This window comes from Haematobia irritans, chromosome 3, assembly GCF_050003625.1.
Source record: "Haematobia irritans isolate KBUSLIRL chromosome 3, ASM5000362v1, whole genome shotgun sequence".
Lineage (NCBI taxonomy): Eukaryota > Metazoa > Arthropoda > Insecta > Diptera > Muscidae > Haematobia > Haematobia irritans.
Window position 1 is genome coordinate 41,673,291 of NC_134399.1, and position 18,813 is coordinate 41,692,103.

The 18,813-nt window shown below is 33.6% G+C and overlaps 2 protein-coding genes and 2 pseudogenes across 4 annotated transcripts in view; 2 read left to right on the plus strand and 2 right to left on the minus strand.

Moving 5' to 3' along the window:
* mei-P26 (E3 ubiquitin-protein ligase meiotic P26) overlaps window positions 1–18,813 on the plus strand; it is a 56,392-nt gene that overhangs the window by 4,787 nt on the left and 32,792 nt on the right. The gene's annotated exons all lie outside the window — the stretch shown is intronic.
* LOC142229959 (TGF-beta receptor type-1-like) lies at window positions 1,094–3,004 on the plus strand (annotated as a pseudogene).
* Window positions 4,537–18,470, minus strand: LOC142229958 (TGF-beta receptor type-1-like; annotated as a pseudogene).
* LOC142229716 (uncharacterized) lies at window positions 7,544–9,783 on the minus strand. The gene is made up of 2 exons (XM_075300288.1): window positions 8,151–9,783; window positions 7,544–8,092 (listed from the first exon to the last, which is right to left on the minus strand). The coding sequence occupies exons 1-2, from the start codon at window positions 8,151–8,153 to the stop codon at window positions 7,658–7,660; spliced, it is 438 nt and encodes a 145-aa protein (XP_075156403.1). The 5' UTR covers window positions 8,154–9,783; the 3' UTR covers window positions 7,544–7,657.

The following is an 18,813-nucleotide window of genomic DNA, read 5'->3' on the forward strand; positions in this document are numbered from 1 at the left end:
CACTGGTGGTCAGGACAGTATTTCCAGCGCTGAGGCCAGGAATGGACTTCGTACACAAAAGTGACAACGGAACTTGGTAGAGGGCATTAATACCTACAATTTGGTATACCACATGTATCTGGGAAACGCCGAGTGTAGAACAAAATTTTCCAGAAACTGTTGGACGCACTGGTGGTCAGGACAGTATTTCCATCGCTGAGGCCAGGAATGGACTTCGTACACAAAACTGACAACGGATATTGATAGAGGGCATCAATACCTAAAATTTGGTATACCACATGTATCTGGGAAACGCCGAGTGTAGAACAAAATTTTCCAGAAACTGTTGGACGCACTGGTGGTCAGGACAGTATTTCCAGCGCTGAGGCCAGGAATGGACTTCGTACACAAAAGTGACAACGGAACTTGGTAGAGGACATCAATACCTACAATTTGGTATACCACATGTATCTGGGAAACGCCGAGTGTAGAACAAAATTTTCCAGAAACTGTTGGACGCACTGGTGGTCAGGACAGTATTTCCAGCGCTGAGGGCAGGAATGGACTTCGTACACAAAAGTGACAACGGAACTTGGTAGAGGACATCAATACCTACAATTTGGTATACCACATATATCTGGGAAACGCCGAGTGTAGAACAAAATTTTCCAGAAACTGTTGGACGCACTGGTGGTCAGGACAGTATTTCCAGCGCTGAGGCCAGGAATGGACTTCGTACACAAAAGTGACAACGGAACTTGGTAGAGGGCATTAATACCTACAATTTGGTATACCACATGTATCTGGGAAACGCCGAGTGTAGAACAAAATTTTCCAGAAACTGTTGGACGCACTGGTGGTCAGGACAGTATTTCCAGCGCTGAGGCCAGGAATGGACTTCGTACACAAAAATGACAACGGAACTTGGTAGAGGGCATTAATACCTACAATTTGGTATACCACATGTATCTGGGAAACGCCGAGTGTAGAACAAAATTTTCCAGAAACTGTTGGACGCACTGGTGGTCAGGACAGTATTTCCAGCGCTGAGGCCAGGAATGGACTTCGTACACAAAAGTGACAACGGAACTTGGTAGAGGACATCAATACCTACAATTTGGTATACCACATGTATCTGGGAAACGCCGAGTGTAGAACAAAATTTTCCAGAAACTGTTGGACGCACTAAAGAGCATGACACTATTTCATTAGAATTTCGGCACGAAATAATGAACGTCCAAAAATTGCAATGCAGGAAATTGCTTGACCAACATAAAGATAATTTCATTGGTTGTAACTAATTAAAATTTATTGAATTCTACTGTGGAGCATGCAGGTATAATATATTTTCGCAAGAAAAGTTGTATTTATTCGCTTCATTTTATTTTCACGTGAACTTAGTATGTTTGACTAAAATTCGGTCGTCAAAAGGGGGTATATTAATGAAAATTAGGCTCGTATGTTACCTTGGCAACTCTGCGAACGATATATAACACATAGAAAATGGCGGACAAATTGATATAACAGATATAACTTGTTATTAGAGACGCTTTGCAAAAACGGTGTAAAGGCCAGCAACATTAATATTTTTATAAAAAATAAATAAGATTGAAGAAGATCATGGTACCAGTCGAGCCCGTCCATTTGCTCCTGAGGATTCTGTATACGATCCAATTGTGCCATGTTATTGGAAAGGGTCGCTTTGGTGAAGTTTGGCGCGGTCATTGACGTGGTGAAAATGTGGCTCTAAAAATTGTTTCTAGTCGAGAGGAATGCTCGTGAAGCAGAAATATATCAGGCTGGTACGTTGCGTCATGAAAATATTTTATTTCATAGCAGCTGACATTGTTGGTAAGCTTCATTCTAAAATTATTGGGTCAAAATATATACTTGACGATTGTTTGTTTTAGATAATGGGACTTGGACACAATTATGGCTAGTCACAGATTACCATGAGAATGGTTCACTTTTTGATTACATCGCATACTGTAGATACAAACACAATGCTGAGTATGGCCTTATAAATTGCCACAGGTTTGGCTCACCTCCACATGGATATTGTGGCAACACGTGACAAACCGGCAAATTGCCCATCGTGATTTGAAATCGAAAAATATATTGGTTAAATCCAATTTAACTTGTGCCATTGCTGATTTGAGTTTAGTAGTGAGGCACATTGAGTAGGTACTAAACGCTATGTGGCACCTGAAATTCTGGATGAGAGCACGATTGCTCAACATTTTGATTCATATAAGAAGACCGATGTTTACGCTTTTGGCTTAATTTTATGGGAGATTGCTCGACACTGTTATATTGACATGATATATGATGAATATTAAATGCCTTACTATGATGTGGTCCAGCCCGATCCCAGCATTGAGGAAGTGAAAAAAGGTATGTTAAAAAATAAAAATTACAATTTAAGAATTACCAAATTAACCCGTGCATATCATTTTATGTATCATCTCATACTAAAATTAATTTGCTTTTTACAGGTCGTTTGTTTGTATTGATAAAATGAGGCCCAACATTTCCAATCGTTGGCATGCTTCAGATGTGTTACACAGCTTAGCCAAAGTCATGAAAGAATGTTGGTATGCTAACCCAGTAGCGCGTTTTACAGCTCTTAGAATCAAAAAGTTTCTGTCAAATACTCGGGTCCAAGAAAAAACCAAATATTGATTTGTTACGTGATATCCATAAAATGAAAGTTACAAATCAGGAGTCCTTCCAATTCATGTTGAAGTGATGGATATTAACGATACGCATCATGAACACATCAATTACATCAAATAATTGATAGATGAACAAACGTTTTATATGTTTACGAAAGAGATTTGAAAAATATAGAGTGATTTATACTGATATCTTTGAAATGTTTGCCGAGACGAAAACAATGGAAGCGTGCAATCAGATTGAAATGCTTAGTGTAGAAACATTATTCTGTCCGTCATTGCAGTTGGAATTTCTTTGTGAACTTTTCTCAAAACTGTACGCATTAAAGCTTCTCTATGTTCTGTAATAATTATCGTATTATTAGAGGTGTGCACGTGAGTAATATCGTGACTCACGAATAATTTTATGATTAATTTACCTTACCGAAGTGTTTGAAAACATGAGCATTATTAAAATCGAGTGTTATTAAACTCTTAACATCCCAGGTGTCACTAAAATTGTAATTGAAGCGTTTTATGTTGATGTCTGAAAACATGAGCATTATTAAAATCGAGTGTTATTAAACTCTTAACATCCCAGGTGTCACTAAAATTGTAATTGAAACGTTTTATGTTGGTGAGCAGGAAGAATTTCGTGAGTGTAATTAGTTACTCACGCACAACGACGAATATATTATTTTCGTGACTCACGCTCACGCACGACATTTTGGTTTGTTAATCACGCACACTCACGTTGCTGTCATGAGTGTGACTCACGCACGAATCACGAAAATGTTCGTGAGTCACGACAATTTCGTGTCACGTGCACACCTCTAGTATTTATGTACATAGAATATTTACGTACCTCGTGAGGAACAACATTGGTTTGGTAATATGTAGATCGGAATCCCAAATATTTGAACAATGAAATTCATGAAAGGCGTTTTTGTTTTTCCCCGATACCAAAGAACCTTTTTTTGGTTCACAATGATCAAAGTTTAGCAACGAATCATAAAAAATTGGTTAACCCAGCCTGCCTTAACTTAATAATAAAAAACAAATATTGTTCCTTTGCTTTAAACACTTTTTCCTAAAGCGTTTATATTGAATAATTGTATATATATGATAACATTAGGGAAGGTTTAAGGCCTTTAATTGTTAAGAATATAAAAAACAAAAACTGAAAAAGTTATATATCCTTGTAAATAACCATTTTATATACACTTATATATACATAAATCTATTATAAGAAAGTACTGCTACATTTTTATTGTCGTTTCAATAATACTGCCATATACTAAGTTTTTGAATAATTGCCAAACCATAACCCAAGCTACATTTATTAAATAAAAAAGAAACAATTATTTCTATGTTTATTTTGTAAAAAAAAACGAATAGTTTTTTTAATAAAACATTTTATTTATAAATTAATAAACTGTGGTTTTATTTTAAAAGCATTTGGTGTTAATAAATTCGGAATTAAATTCCGAATGGAAGTGTTATTATTGTTTTTTCTCAATCAGTGTTTGTAAAGACATATTTGGGCCAAATATAAGATTGACCAATGCAATACAAAATATTTTCAGTGTAGATGTAAATTCACAGATCGGTTTATTTTATTGAAGACCTAGAAGGTATATTTTTCCTTTCATGGATCTTGTTGGTTGCTTAGTGAGTTCTGGAGAATACACCAATCGATTTCCCATCTTTTATCAGGTACTATTTGGAACCCTTTGAATATTTGCAATTCCATTTGGCGTATTTGCTTGCTAGTATAGGTATCGTCGGTGATATATATGCAATCAGCAATGGCTGGTGGAAATAGCTCCTCATATTTGGCAGCAATAAAGAGAGCCGTAACACCCACCAATTGCAAATGGGAACGTTTTGTGTCCTTAACAATTTGCAAATAGCGATCACTAATGGCCACAGCCAATTGGAATGTTTCGGCAACCAAATGGAATTGTGTATGCACTTCAATAAGAACTGCTCGCATTTTAGCATAGAGCTCAGCTCGTCCTTCCAAATGATTTTTCATAACAGGTTGTTCAGTCTCTAGCTTGAAGAGATAAGCGTATATATCGTTTACATAGTCAGAGACAAGGACCAAGTTTTCAGAGTCTCCATCATCAATGTCCTTGACATCGTCTAAAAGTTGGTTGAATGTGATTGAACACTAATAATTTTCAACTTATTTTCCTCAGTAGGGGCTGTGGCGGCAGCGGCATTTGTGGGTTCAGTTTTAACTTCTTTGCGGTTTAAGGTAGTACCTGAGTTGGATTTGACCAATGGTTGTTTGGTATTTTGAGAAATGGCAACTTTGAGTTTTATTAAGGATTTGCGCCATAGATTACTGCCTTCGCGGCGTAGGGTGGTTTCCACAGTAACACCTGAATCAGTCTTGCTAGTTTTATTAATAACTGAAACAGATTAACAAGAAATTTGTGAAATAAATAAATTCCTAACAAATCGAAACATAACAGGATGAACTTACTTTTAACTTGTTGCACTTTATTTTCGACCCTTTTTGTGGTCAGCGTTTTGACTTTATTTTGCCCAACTTGCAAATGTGAGTTTGTTGATGCATGACGTTGCAAACCTCCTAACCCGTGTGGTCGTTGTTGAACTTGTGCCTAAGCGCACCGAATTGGAACGTGTTAGAACTTTGCGTTGTGCTGGAACTGCGGTAGTCACTGTTTCCCCAGTGGCAACATTTGTACGAGTAGCACCTCCAACTGTGGTCGTGGTTGTTGTTGTCTCTTCCAGTGGGTGTCAACCCTTGCTTTGGTGGCGCCCAAAACATGTTGCAGTTTTGAATCTTTCAAACTGAAATGAGGTAAAGTATAGGTTAAAGTTTACATTAAAATAACCAAGTGACTATAGTATGATATCTCAAACTAAAAGCAGAGATTATTGGATATAATTTTTGGGGCTTTTAAATGAGCAAGTAATAGATAAAATATTAACCTTAGAATTTTTCGATTCCTAACAAGACTTGATAAAAATATACTCGTCTTCATATCCAGTGCCCCACACAAGCTCCCTAAATCACATTGTGGTTAGGGTATCTGCGAAAAAATGTGCCTGCCAAAAATATTTATTTTAAGCTCCTTAAAATATATACCAATCGACTCAGAACCACCTCCTGAGTCAGTTTAGCCCTCGGTGTTCGTCCGCCTTACCATGTATTTGTTGTTCACAATATTCAGGCTACTATTATTAACCGATTTTGATGAAATTTGGTACATTGTTGATGGAAGAATGGGGGAATATAATTACAAATAAAACAAAAAACTGTTTGATTATGTTATCAAACAAAAATTAATGCCCAAAAAGTACTAAATGTACCAAAAAACTAATTTGGAACTACCTGTGCCAATACTTTTGTTAATCAAAAAATGTACCTTGTTTTAATTTTTTATAATTTAAATATTGAAAGAACAAATTCTGTTCTAAAATAAAAAATGATCTATATTCTTAATGCAGTTGCAATCCAAATTGAAATATCTTTTAATTTAAAATAGCTTCGTATAACTTTATAAATATGGTTTTTAAACAAAATTGATTGGTGTGTCAATATTTATGTGGGTCGCTGTATATATTTGCAATTTTAATTTAGTATTTTGCTAGAAAAACCGAACGTAGTACTCACCGTAGGGTGTACAAATTGTCCTATTAAGGATGCACAGAGTAATATCTGAGACAAAGTGTGACAATTTCGAGTAAAAATTAATCAGTTTCAAAAATTAGATTACCTACACACAAATTTATGTTTTTACATAATTTAATAAACTGGAATATAAATTATTTTAGGAAAAAAGAGAACAGTTGTTCAATATCGGGAAAATCGAAAACAAATTTCTGATTGGTGGCAGAAGTCAGACTACAATTACAAAAAGAATTACCCTAAAATGGGAAAACTGGTTTCATATGCCCCTAAACAGAACGGTGATCGAGATGGGATATCGAAAACAAAGCTTTCACAGCACGGACTTATATTAACTAATAGGTCCAATGGTATATAGTTTTCGATATGGAATACCAAAGTTTGAGTTTAGCCGCTAAAATCAATGATAAATCCTCGAAAAGAGAATAAAATTGTAACTTCTTGTTGCAAATTTTATTACAACTTGATGGGGAATGATGCAATGCATGAATATGTAATCGTAAAAAAGAGCGCAATAATGCCATCTTAATGTTGGCCTTAAAATAGGAAACTTCATTCCCTTGGACATGTAGATGCTTTTCAAAATAATCATATTGAAGCGAATTTGATAGCAAAATGTTCGGACACTTTGGTGGTCCTAAAAGTTTAGCAGGTCCATAGAATAAAAATTACCACCTACGTTCGTTCAGCCACAACAATCGCAATGTTCTAAAAAATACCTTTATTTGTTATAAAGGCATGTTTTCGTGAAATTCTCAAAAAAACATGACAGTGGCAATAAAAATTATATATCCACAATTTAAAAATTGCAATTTAAATTAACAAACGTATTTTAATTAATTACCTAATATTTATACTTATACATAAAATACAAAAATTTGAATTTCGCCAGATATTATTTTATTTTTATTTCCATTTACTTAAGCTATTCTTTAAAAGGCCGATTAGGCGAACTACAATGTATTACTCAATATTATATGAAAATATAAAGCATAAATTAATCAAAATTATATTAATCAACTAAAACGTATATTAGAATACGTTAAACGAAATTATTTGACAAATTAAATGCAAATTATCCAAATGCGAGAGTATGTTTTTATTTCCAGCCATATGTTTTTTGACCTGAAAATCAGAAATTTAAAAATTGATAGAGTTAGAAATTATATTTTTTCATGATCATTAATATAAATATGATTCAGTTCTATCTACTCAAAGTCAATAAAAAACAGTAGTATTTTTAATAGAAATTCATTTATTCATTATTAAACTATGATAAGGAACAATTATAATAAGAAAAACTATGTACTAATTTCATTAATAAAGAAATAAAACTAATCAATATAGCATACATTATTTATTTTGGATTTTCATTCGAAGGCGGTGGAACCATTTTTGGGTCCGAAGTCGCAGTGGTAGACATGCTTGGACCATTCGAAGCCACTGTCTGGGTCGTAGCTCTCGAATTATTTACCGTATTTAATGAAGATGGTCGTGAATATGGGATATTTTGATTTCCATATGGATACTGGTTGTAATATTGAGGGTATTGGTAAGTAGTGGGTAGTTGCATTGGCCGTGGAATTTGTTGCAATTGTTCATTTTGTATTCTTAATCTGCGTAGCTCTTCTGTAATTTGTTCAAGTCGCTGCTCTAGCTGGCGCCGACTTAAACTTTCTCTATCTTGTCGACGCCGTATGGTTTGCCTTCCATTATTGTTTCCTCTACTTCTCCTATTGTTACCTTCTAAGGTGAGATTAATATTTAATTCTATTGGAATTCTTATTGGCTTCTGAAAAAGAAGATTTCGTAAAAATTTGTCCAAATATTTGTCCAAGATAAAAACTCACCATTTTATAGAATCTATAATTTTTCGGTAGCGCTTTATGTTCACTCGTTGATTAAACGACAGCAACTGATCTTTTTTTGAAATTTCAATCCGAGCTAGGACATTTTTGGAGATGCCATATGTGTATTTATTCGGAGATGCCACAACCCAACAAACACAAGGATGAGAATTTTTCATATTTAACGCCATATCAATTTGATAGTGAATCCCATCTTCAGGTGTGTACTATGTTCGGTTTTCGAGTTGAAAATCACTTTATTTTCGCGATTACTTCTCCTGAAATAATCAAAATTATAAATGAAAACAAACTTATACTTATATTATAAAGTAACCGCGAAAATTTCAACTCGAAAAGTGAACATAGTACTTACCTTTAAACATTAATTCAAATGGCCTTGCAAATTGCTTGCTTTCAACAAAATTTCCAATAGGCTTGAAGCATTAAAATGAAATTAATTTGAAAAGTTGTTGCTAATATGTTGAGAAATTGTTGCTAACGTGTTGAATTCTATTGTTTAGGGTAATGTCTGTTTTTTGTTGAGAACGCGAATTTCTCACTAATTTTTCATATTGAATTCTAAGCTAAGTCATATAAAAAAATCGCATATAAACAGTTTTAGAGAAACATCATGCATTTTTGGTGCTTTGTATAAAGAATAGTGTTTTTGGATAAATTAAATATTTCACGCCAAATATTGTACACACTAAAGGTGTGTAAACACTAAAGTTGTGTACACACTAAAGGTGTGTACAACGTTCAGTTTTCAAGCCGAAAACAATTTTGCTTTACTTGATTAATTTTAAAACGTTAAATGTTTCGCAAGCAATGTCCTTCATCTTGTCCATCCATAATTTTATAAGATTTAATCATAATATCCTCGTTATACATCTTTTTTGTAGATAAAATTATTTTTTATTCATTTTTGGCATTGATCATATTTTGATGAAATCTTATGCAGTTATGGAGATTGATTCAAAAAACTAAGGGTATGGTCACACAAATATTTGTCCAAATTGAATGTCAAACTGGTTTGGCTGTGGCGAATAATTCTTTTTTCATTTCTGTTAAAAATTTGTTCAGTGTGACCGTACCGTAAGTGCAAATAAGATGGTTTCCGGGGCGAGAACATAGTATCCACTTATGTGAATGTGAGGCCACGATTTTAACAACATAACTTACAATTAATATAAAAAAAAAAAAATTCTTTGAACCAGTTGAACCTTCTCGAAAGCAATCGGTTTTGTTGAATGCTGACTTTGCTTTCAAGAAAATCTCCAACATTGGAAACATTAAAATTAATTTGAGAAGTTGTACCTAATGTATTGAGAAGACGTTGTTATGTGTAAAAAAATTCTCAAATTGAATTCTAATCTAATTCTATTAAAAATGTTTGAAGACATGTTGAATATAAACATTTCTCGAACGCTTGTGTTTGTTGGGACATTCTACATGTATAACCAAAACGCAAAATGGCGGCATAACCAATACGCAAAATGGTGGCATCTCTAATGCAACGGGATATTCATTCTATAAGAATTTCTCGATCTATGATAGAGTTAATAAATCTTTTTACAAATAAAATTTTGCACTCTGTTCAGTGATATAAATTTCTTTAATTTAATAAGTTTATTAATTTGACAAATTAGTTTTTAAGTGTTTTAAGAAAAAAAAAAATAAATAATGCCAAAAATAGATAGAAATATTTTAATTTCTATTTTAAAAAATTATGAAAATTTAGAAGAACTTTTGCACTACTATAGTGACAAAAATTTAGCATTTCAATCGGTAGTCGATAGTATGAATGCAATGAAAAATCCAAAGAAATTCCAAAAATTAAAAAACGAAAGGCATAACAGGCGTATTATATCATATTATGCCGAAAAAATATTGCAGGAGCGCGCCCTAACCGATGGAAATGAATTGCCCTCAAAGATAATAGATTACGAAATCAATAAGGAAGTCATGGAGCAGGATATTCTTGGCCAACTAATCCCTGATGAAATTGGGTCGGTATCAACGGATGAAAATAATATTAGTAATATTAATATTATACATGAAAGGACACCAAATGTTGAAGATAAAGGGAAATTGTATGTTTCTCAAGAGCATTCTTATTGTTCGTTAAAATATCAAACGAGCCAGCAGGACTATGTACTCTTCTTAAATGAATCTATAAGATGTCCAACAGATTTCAATACTAATATCGAAATCAGCGAAATATCGGAATTAGAATGGAATTTAAATAGCGACTGCGGGACAAACTCGTTTTTCTCTCCAGAAATTGAGAGTACAAAAATTTCAAAAAATAACAATACCGACATTTTCAATGTTTCCCAAGAGCATTCCTACTGTTCGATGAAAGATGAAGCAGCTGGCCAAGACTATACATGTTTCCTGAATGAGAAAACTGTAAGAAGCCCAATGGATTTTACCAATAACATGGAAATCGCACAAATATCAGAATTGGAATGGGATTTAAATAGAGACTGCGGGGCATATACACTTTTCTCTCCTGAAATTGAGAGTACAAAAGTGTCCATAAGTAAAAATCCTAACTTTTCTGATGTAAATTCTAAGCAGGAATATATGGCAGAGATACTATGTGAGTCTCAACAAATGCAAAAATATAATGAAAATGAAAAATCATCAAACGGAATGGAAATAAATATCGTAAGTATTTATTTAATGTACATATTTTATTTTTATTATGTATTCTAATGTAAAGTTATAACGCTATAAGCTTTTATGATTTATGAATATTCAACAAGAATCGATAACATGTCTACTATATAAAAACTATTTTTGAATGAAATTCTAGGCGTTAGTTACACAATCAAAATGTTTTTCTAATAAGAATGCGAGAAATAAGTAAAAACTCAATATGGCAATTCAACATTTCGGCTAGGTACACTTAAAAAATATTGTCCTGAAAACTTTCAATAAAGTCGCTTTGTCTTTATACATGAAAAACTACATAAAAACTACATGAAAAAAAATTGTTGGACTAAACTCAACTTGCCTTTAATAATTCTGAATAATTTTCAATACCAAAATCGTTAGACAAAATCTTTGGATCGGAGTAAGTGTGCACTTTGATAGATTAACATTGTATACAGCCTAAACATCGTTATAAAGGACTACTTTACTCCAACTCACCTGAGTTCATGATATGCTTTATTTGACATTACCCCACTTGGTTTAGATTTATACGTTGAAAATTCGTCCAAAATATCACCTGAAATTAGTAAAAAGTTTAATTCAAAATTGGAAAACATAAGAACTGAAGTTTGTATCAAGTTCGAGTTTAACCGCTAAAATTTCACTTTTTTATTTCCTCTGATAATCAATTTTAAAGAATATAAACATTGTGTAAACTTGATTTGGGCTATTACCCAAGTAATTAAAAACATTTAATTTCGATTTTTATCGGCTAAACTAGAACTTAATACCCACCTAAAGGGATAAATGTAATGTTGTCTCACTTCGAAGTGAGACAAAATTTCAACCGAATCGGTTGAATTCGGATAAAATAAATATATATAAAAAATCTGTCCTTTTTTCTCTAGAGATGTAATTTTAAGAAAAAATCCCTACAAAAAAAGGATTTTTCCCTACACATGGCATCACTGATTAATACATTATTTTGTAGCACCCAAACATGAGTCTATTATCTTTTTGTATATTTAATATTTTAGAGCTCACTATGTCCCAAAAAGCAACTAGAGGGTTCAAATGAAGAAACTATAGATGCCAAACTCCCGATTTCCTATAGAAACCCAAAGAGTTCGCAAGAAAAGCCTAATAGAAGCATTCGAATGGTGAAGAATATGAAAGAAGTCCACACAAAAAAACCATCTTTTAAAGATTGTAAGTACAAAGATTGCACTTTTCATTGCGAAAATGTACATGATGTCGTAAACAAAAATGACATTTTCTCTATTAAAAAAATTTTACAAGATTATCTTCGCGAAACGTATGATAATTTTAACAATGTATGTGATCTGAATATTCATTCAAGCAAGTTTAATGAAGATCGTACAATTTATACCATGTATGCTTATTGTAATGATAGCGCATGTTGTACGTTTATATTTCGATTAAACTTTGCTAACAAAAATTGTGAGGTCTTTAGATCAAAAGAGGAATTGAGGCATCAAATTGGAAATCACAAATGCTATCAAAATAGAGGCCCTAAACGACATGTGTTGAAGGCAGAATTACTTAAAAAAAAAGCAGTACTGTATAGAAAGGAAGCTATAAATAGACAGTCAAGATTTTTGCGACTAATTGGAAAACAACAAGATGTACGCCCAATCGCAACCATTCGGAAAGTTCGTTCAGAAGCAATGGGACATTTCGATTATGATAAACATCCATTTATTGACACCTTCATAATGAGTGAAACTAATTACGAGCATTTCATCCAACATTTAGCAACACCATTACGGGTTTATCTTTTTTCAAAAGAAAGGTTGGAAATGTTGCATAAATATGATGCTCTGTTAGCACAAAAAGCAGACTATACCATGCGGATTGACGCGACAGGAGGGATTATAGAACCAATAAAATGTGCACAGAAACGAGTTTTCCTTTATTCCATAGTTACACATTTTTCGGATTCAAACAAAATATTTCCGGTTGCTGACGCAATACTTTCAACTCATACAACTTACGAAATATCATTATTTCTTCACATGTTTAAAGATGCTATGAAAGAAAATAATCGAAGACCAATCTGTAGGCGAATTGTAACAGATTGCAGCTATGCAATTATCAACGCTATTTTGGCTGAATTCAATGGAATATTTAATATACAGGATTATTTGATAAAATGTCATTGCTTTTTACAAAGTGCATCTAAAAAATTGGATTTTATTGTTATACAATTTTGCACAAGCCATTATACGAAGATAATTTGCAAAGATATAGATGAACGAGTTCCATTAAAAAATGTAAAGCTACGAGAATTTTTGCGTGAATCTATTGGTCTGGCCTTTAACTTCACTACATTGCAAGAATGCAAAGATTGGTTTGAAATGATGAGCATCATATTGAGTGGTCAGTATTTGAACTCTCAAGTTTCAAAAGTAATTAACAAATTTATGGTTTTTGCAAAAACTCCCATTGAAGAGAATCTAATTAAAGAAGAGAGCGGCAAAACATATTTACAGGAATTAAGAAAGAATACGCTGGATGAAATAGCCAATTCAAGCCCATTTACAAGCATCTTTAAAAATATTTTGTTAAAAATAGAAACCATGGATTTATTTGAAATTGATGGTCTACAAAATCCTTTTTATTGTCCCGAATTTTTAGAATTTATGCTAAAAAAATATATTGCTTTCCTTCCTTTCTGGACAAACATAATCGGCTATCACGTTTGCTTTAAAAAAGAGCGAGTCAGCAATGGCCCAATTGAAGCTCATTATAAAAATGTAAAGCATTTAATATTAAAAGGAGAAAAGCACAAACTTGGACGTGCAATTCGAAAAATTGAGAAATATTATAGGTCTATAACAACGGATGTCGAAGCAATATACTTTGACGAAAAAATTCTAGAAACTATAAAGCCTGAAACTAAGATAAAGTCATCGAAAGGCAATCGAATGTTAAAAAGCCCTAAGGTCTTTGGAAAAGACTCAAACAGGGATATGAAGAAGGCAACGGAAAGTTGGAATAAAAAAGGAAAATTGACACGTTTAAAACAACCTATGTTTAATAAAGAATTTTCCAGTTTACAAAAAATAAGTGAAAAAATTACAAAATTACAAACTGAGAGATATTCTATTCAAAGCGATCACAAATATGCACAGACGTGTTTGTTAAAAATGCCCGAATATAATCCCTACGACATTTTTTCAATGCAAACTTTAACGAAATTTAATCAAGACAGATTATTCATTTGTAATCTTAAAACCGTTTACGATGAATATTTCGTTGGTCAAGTGTTTGAAGACAATGTATTATCACTGTTCGAATTAGAAACTCTACGTCCTCGACAGTGGCTACGTAATAACATAGTGAATGCAGGCTTGGCTATACTTCTCAAAGAAAATGGGTCTAATTACAGAGGAGTTCCTGTACAAATTGATAGTTATTGCTTTAAGAACCGAATTATTCTACAAAATGCCCTACAAAGTTGTTTGACTTCAATATTGATTCCTCAATTAATAAGCAGTCATTATTACTTGGTGATACTGAATATGGAAACAAAGGAAGTATCATGCCTGGATCCCAAGCAATATAATAGGACTGCACATAATCTAATATCCCACTATATAAAGGAGATACAGATATTACGAAATGAAGTATGGTCAGTGAAAACCTTTGTTTTTGATAAACAGTTTGACGATGTTGAATGTGGAATCTTCGTCTTACAGTACGCCGAAAGGTATATTAAAAATATGGAAATGACAAAATTGGATTTGAAGCCATCGTATAGGCAGCAAATGCTCAAAAAACTATTAAATTATTCTAGTAAACTTATATGTTTACATTGTTCTACAACAAAAAGTACAGAAATTGAGTGTTTACGATGTTCGAAGAGAATTTGCTCTGGTTGCATCAGGGATGTGTACCATAAACATAATATAAAGACCATTACTTGTAAATTATGCGAATATGAAAACAGTTTAAAATGAATATCTACTAACATATTATATTTTTATTTGCAGGTATGAGTGATATGAGCGTAGAATACCTCCTCAAAAAAGTAGTTTCCTTAGCCTTAATTAGAATTTAAGTAAATTTAAGTAGATCTTACTTTAACAGCGTAAAACGCTTGAAACATGTGCGAAGCACTTCTTGGATGTAGGCCTATTGGGGATGCCAGCCAAGTAAAACATGTGGCAACGCGCAGCGAGTAGTACCTCATGGTTGTGCGGAAATCTACTCAAACAATAGTTCGTAATCATCAATAAAGTAATATGATGCAAGTACACAGAACTTTTACAGATTCAATCAAGAAATTAATTGATCACAAAATAATTTAAAAAATTGACTTGAAAAAAAGTTATTGTTTGCTTCAACATTTTCAATATATTTATTTCATACAATGTAAAATTAGTTGAATTGACTTTGGAGTCCAAAACTAATCAAATTTTAAAAATAAATTTTGATGAATATATAACTTTTAAGGTGGGTATAAGGTTCGTATTTAAAATTAAGGTAAATCAGCAAAACGTTATAAGATAATGCCTTTTTAGGGAATAGCCCTACACAATTTTTTGCAAAGTTTATATTTATACCCTTCACCACTACTGTGGTACAGGGTATAATAAGTTTGTGCATTTGTATGTAACGCCAAGAAGGAGTAATCATAGACCAACCTTTTAGTATACGGATCGGCTTAGAATTAAATTCTGAGTCGATTTAGCGATGTCCGTCTGTCTGTCTGTCTTTCTGTTGATGTATTTTTGTGTGCAAAGTACAGCTCGCAGTTTTAGTCCGATTGTCCTAAAATTTGGTATAGGGTCCTGTTTCGGCTCAAAGACGATCCCTATTGATTTTGGAAAAAATCGGTTCAGATTTAGATATAGCTGCCATATATATTTTTCACCGATCTGGTCATAAATGGCGTGTATATCAACCGATCTTCCTCAAATTCCGTACATCCGAATATTTTATGAGTCTCGAAAAACTTGCAAAATATCAGCAAAATCGGTTCAGATTTAGATATAGCTCCCATATATAGCTTTCGCCCGATTTACACTCATTTGCCCACAGAGGCCAATTTTTTGCTCCGATTTAGTTGAAATTTTGCACAGGGAGTAGAATTAGCGTTGTAACTATGAGTGCCAAATTTGCTTGAAATCGGTTCAGATTTGGATATATCTCCCATATAAAGCTTTCGCCCGATTTACACTCATATGACCACAGAGGCCAATTTTTTGCTCCGATTTAGTTGAAATTTTGCACAGGGAGTAGAATTAGCATTGTAGCTATGCGTGCCAAATTTGCTTGAAATCGGTTCAGATTTGGATATATCTCCCATATAAAGCTTTCGCCCGATTTACACTCATATGACCACAGAGGCCAATTTTTAACTCCGATTTAGTTGAAATTTTGCACAGGGAGTAGAATTAGCATTGTAGCTATGCGTGCCAAATTTGCTTGAAATCGGTTCAGATTTGGATATATCTCCCATATAAAGCTTTCGCCCGATTTACACTCATATGACCACAGAGGCCAATTTTTAACTCCGATTTAGTTGAAATTTTGCACAGGGAGTAGAATTAGCATTGATGCTATGCGTGCCAAATTAGGTTGAAATCGGTTCAGATTTAGATATAGCTCCCATATATATGTTTTTCTGATTTCGAAAAAAATGGTCAAAATACCAACATTTTCCTTGCAAAATCGCCACTGCTTAGTCGAAAATTTGTAAAAATGACTCTAATTTTCCTAAACTTCTAATACATATATATCGAGCGATAAATCATAAATAAACTTTTTCGAAGTTTCCTTAAAATTGCTTCAGATTTAAACGTTTCCCATATTTTTTTACTAACATTGTGTTCTACCCTAGTGCATTAGCCGACTTAAATTTTGAGTCTATAGATTTTGTAGAAGTCTATCAAATTCTTACAGATCGAGTGATATTTAAATGTATGTATTTGGGACAAACCTTTATATATAGCCCCCAACACATTTGACGGATGTAATATGGTATCGAAAATTTAGATCTACAAAGTGGTGCAGGGTATAATATAGTCGACCCCGCCCGACTTTAGACTTTCCTTACTGGTTTTTAAAATGTATTATCACAAAAATCGTAAATAAATAAATTGCACTTTTAGCGGCTAAAGGTGGGTATTAAGTTCGAGTTTAGCCTCTAAAATAGTCATTAAAATAGTCATTGCGTGCTTTACTATTGGAAAGCACTATATGGGGTTCACAGTGCAAAACATTTTGTGAAAAGCATAAATTTTGAAAATAATTTTTCCACAAAGCTTGAAAATGCTTTTTCAATGATACATAAAATGATATGCACGGGTTAATTTGGTAATTCTTAAATTGTAATTTTTATTTTTTAACATACCTTTTTTCACTTCCTCAATGCTGGGATCGGGCTGGACCACATCATAGTAAGGCATTTAATATTCATCATATATCATGTCAATATAACAGTGTCGAGCAATCTCCCATAAAATTAAGCCAAAAGCGTAAACATCGGTCTTCTTATATGAATCAAAATGTTGAGCATTCGTGCTCTCATCCAGAATTTCAGGTGCCACATAGCGTTTAGTACCTACTCAATGTGCCTCACTACTAAACTCAAATCAGCAATGGCACAAGTTAAATTGGATTTAACCAATATATTTTTCGATTTCAAATCACGATGGGCAATTTGCCGGTTTGTCACGTGTTGCCACAATATCCATGTGGAGGTGAGCCAAACCTGTGGCAATTTATAAGGCCATACTCAGCATTGTGTTTGTATCTACAGTATGCGATGTAATCAAAAAGTGAACCATTCTCATGGTAATCTGTGACTAGCCATAATTGTGTCCGAGTCCCATTATCTAAAACAAACAATCGTCAAGTATATATTTTGACCCAATAATTTTAGAATGAAGCTTACCAACAATGTCAGCTGCTATGAAATAAAATATTTTCATGACGCAACGTACCAGCCTGATATATTTCTGCTTCACGAGCATTCCTCTCGACTAGAAACAATTTTTAGAGCCACATTTTCACCACGTCAATGACCGCGCCAAACTTCACCAAAGCGACCCTTTCCAATAACATGGCACAATTGGATCGTATACAGAATCCTCAGGAGCAAATGGACGGGCTCGACTGGTACCATGATCTTCTTCAATCTTATTTATTTTTTATAAAAATATTAATGTTGCTGGCCTTTACACCGTTTTTGCAAAGCGTCTCTAATAACAAGTTATATCTGTTATATCAATTTGTCCGCCATTTTCTATGTGTTATATATCGTTCGCAGAGTTGCCAAGGTAACATACGAGCCTAATTTTCATTAATATACCCCCTTTTGACGACCGAATTTTAGTCAAACATACTAAGTTCACGTGAAAATAAAATGAAGCGAATAAATACAACTTTTCTTGCGAAAATATATTATACCTGCATGCTCCACAGTAGAATTCAATAAATTTTAATTAGTTACAACCAATGAAATTATCTTTATGTTGGTCAAGCAATTTCCTGCATTGCAATTTTTGGACGTTCATTATTTCGTGCCGAAATTCTAATGAAATAGTGTCATGCTCTTTAGTGCGTCCAACAGTTTCTGGAAAATTTTGTTCTACACTCGGCGTTTCCCAGATACATGTGGTATACCAAATTGTAGGTATTGATGTCCTCTACCAAGTTCCGTTGTCACTTTTGTGTACGAAGTCCATTCCTGGCCTCAGCGCTGGAAATACTGTCCTGACCACCAGTGCGTCCAACAGTTTCTGGAAAATTTTGTTCTACACTCGGCGTTTCCCAGATACATGTGGTATACCAAATTGTAGGTATTAATGCCCTCTACCAAGTTCCGTTGTCATTTTTGTGTACGAAGTCCATTCCTGGCCTCAGCGCTGGAAATACTGTCCTGACCACCAGTGCGTCCAACAGTTTCTGGAAAATTTTGTTCTACACTCGGCGTTTCCCAGATACATGTGGTATACCAAATTGTAGGTATTAA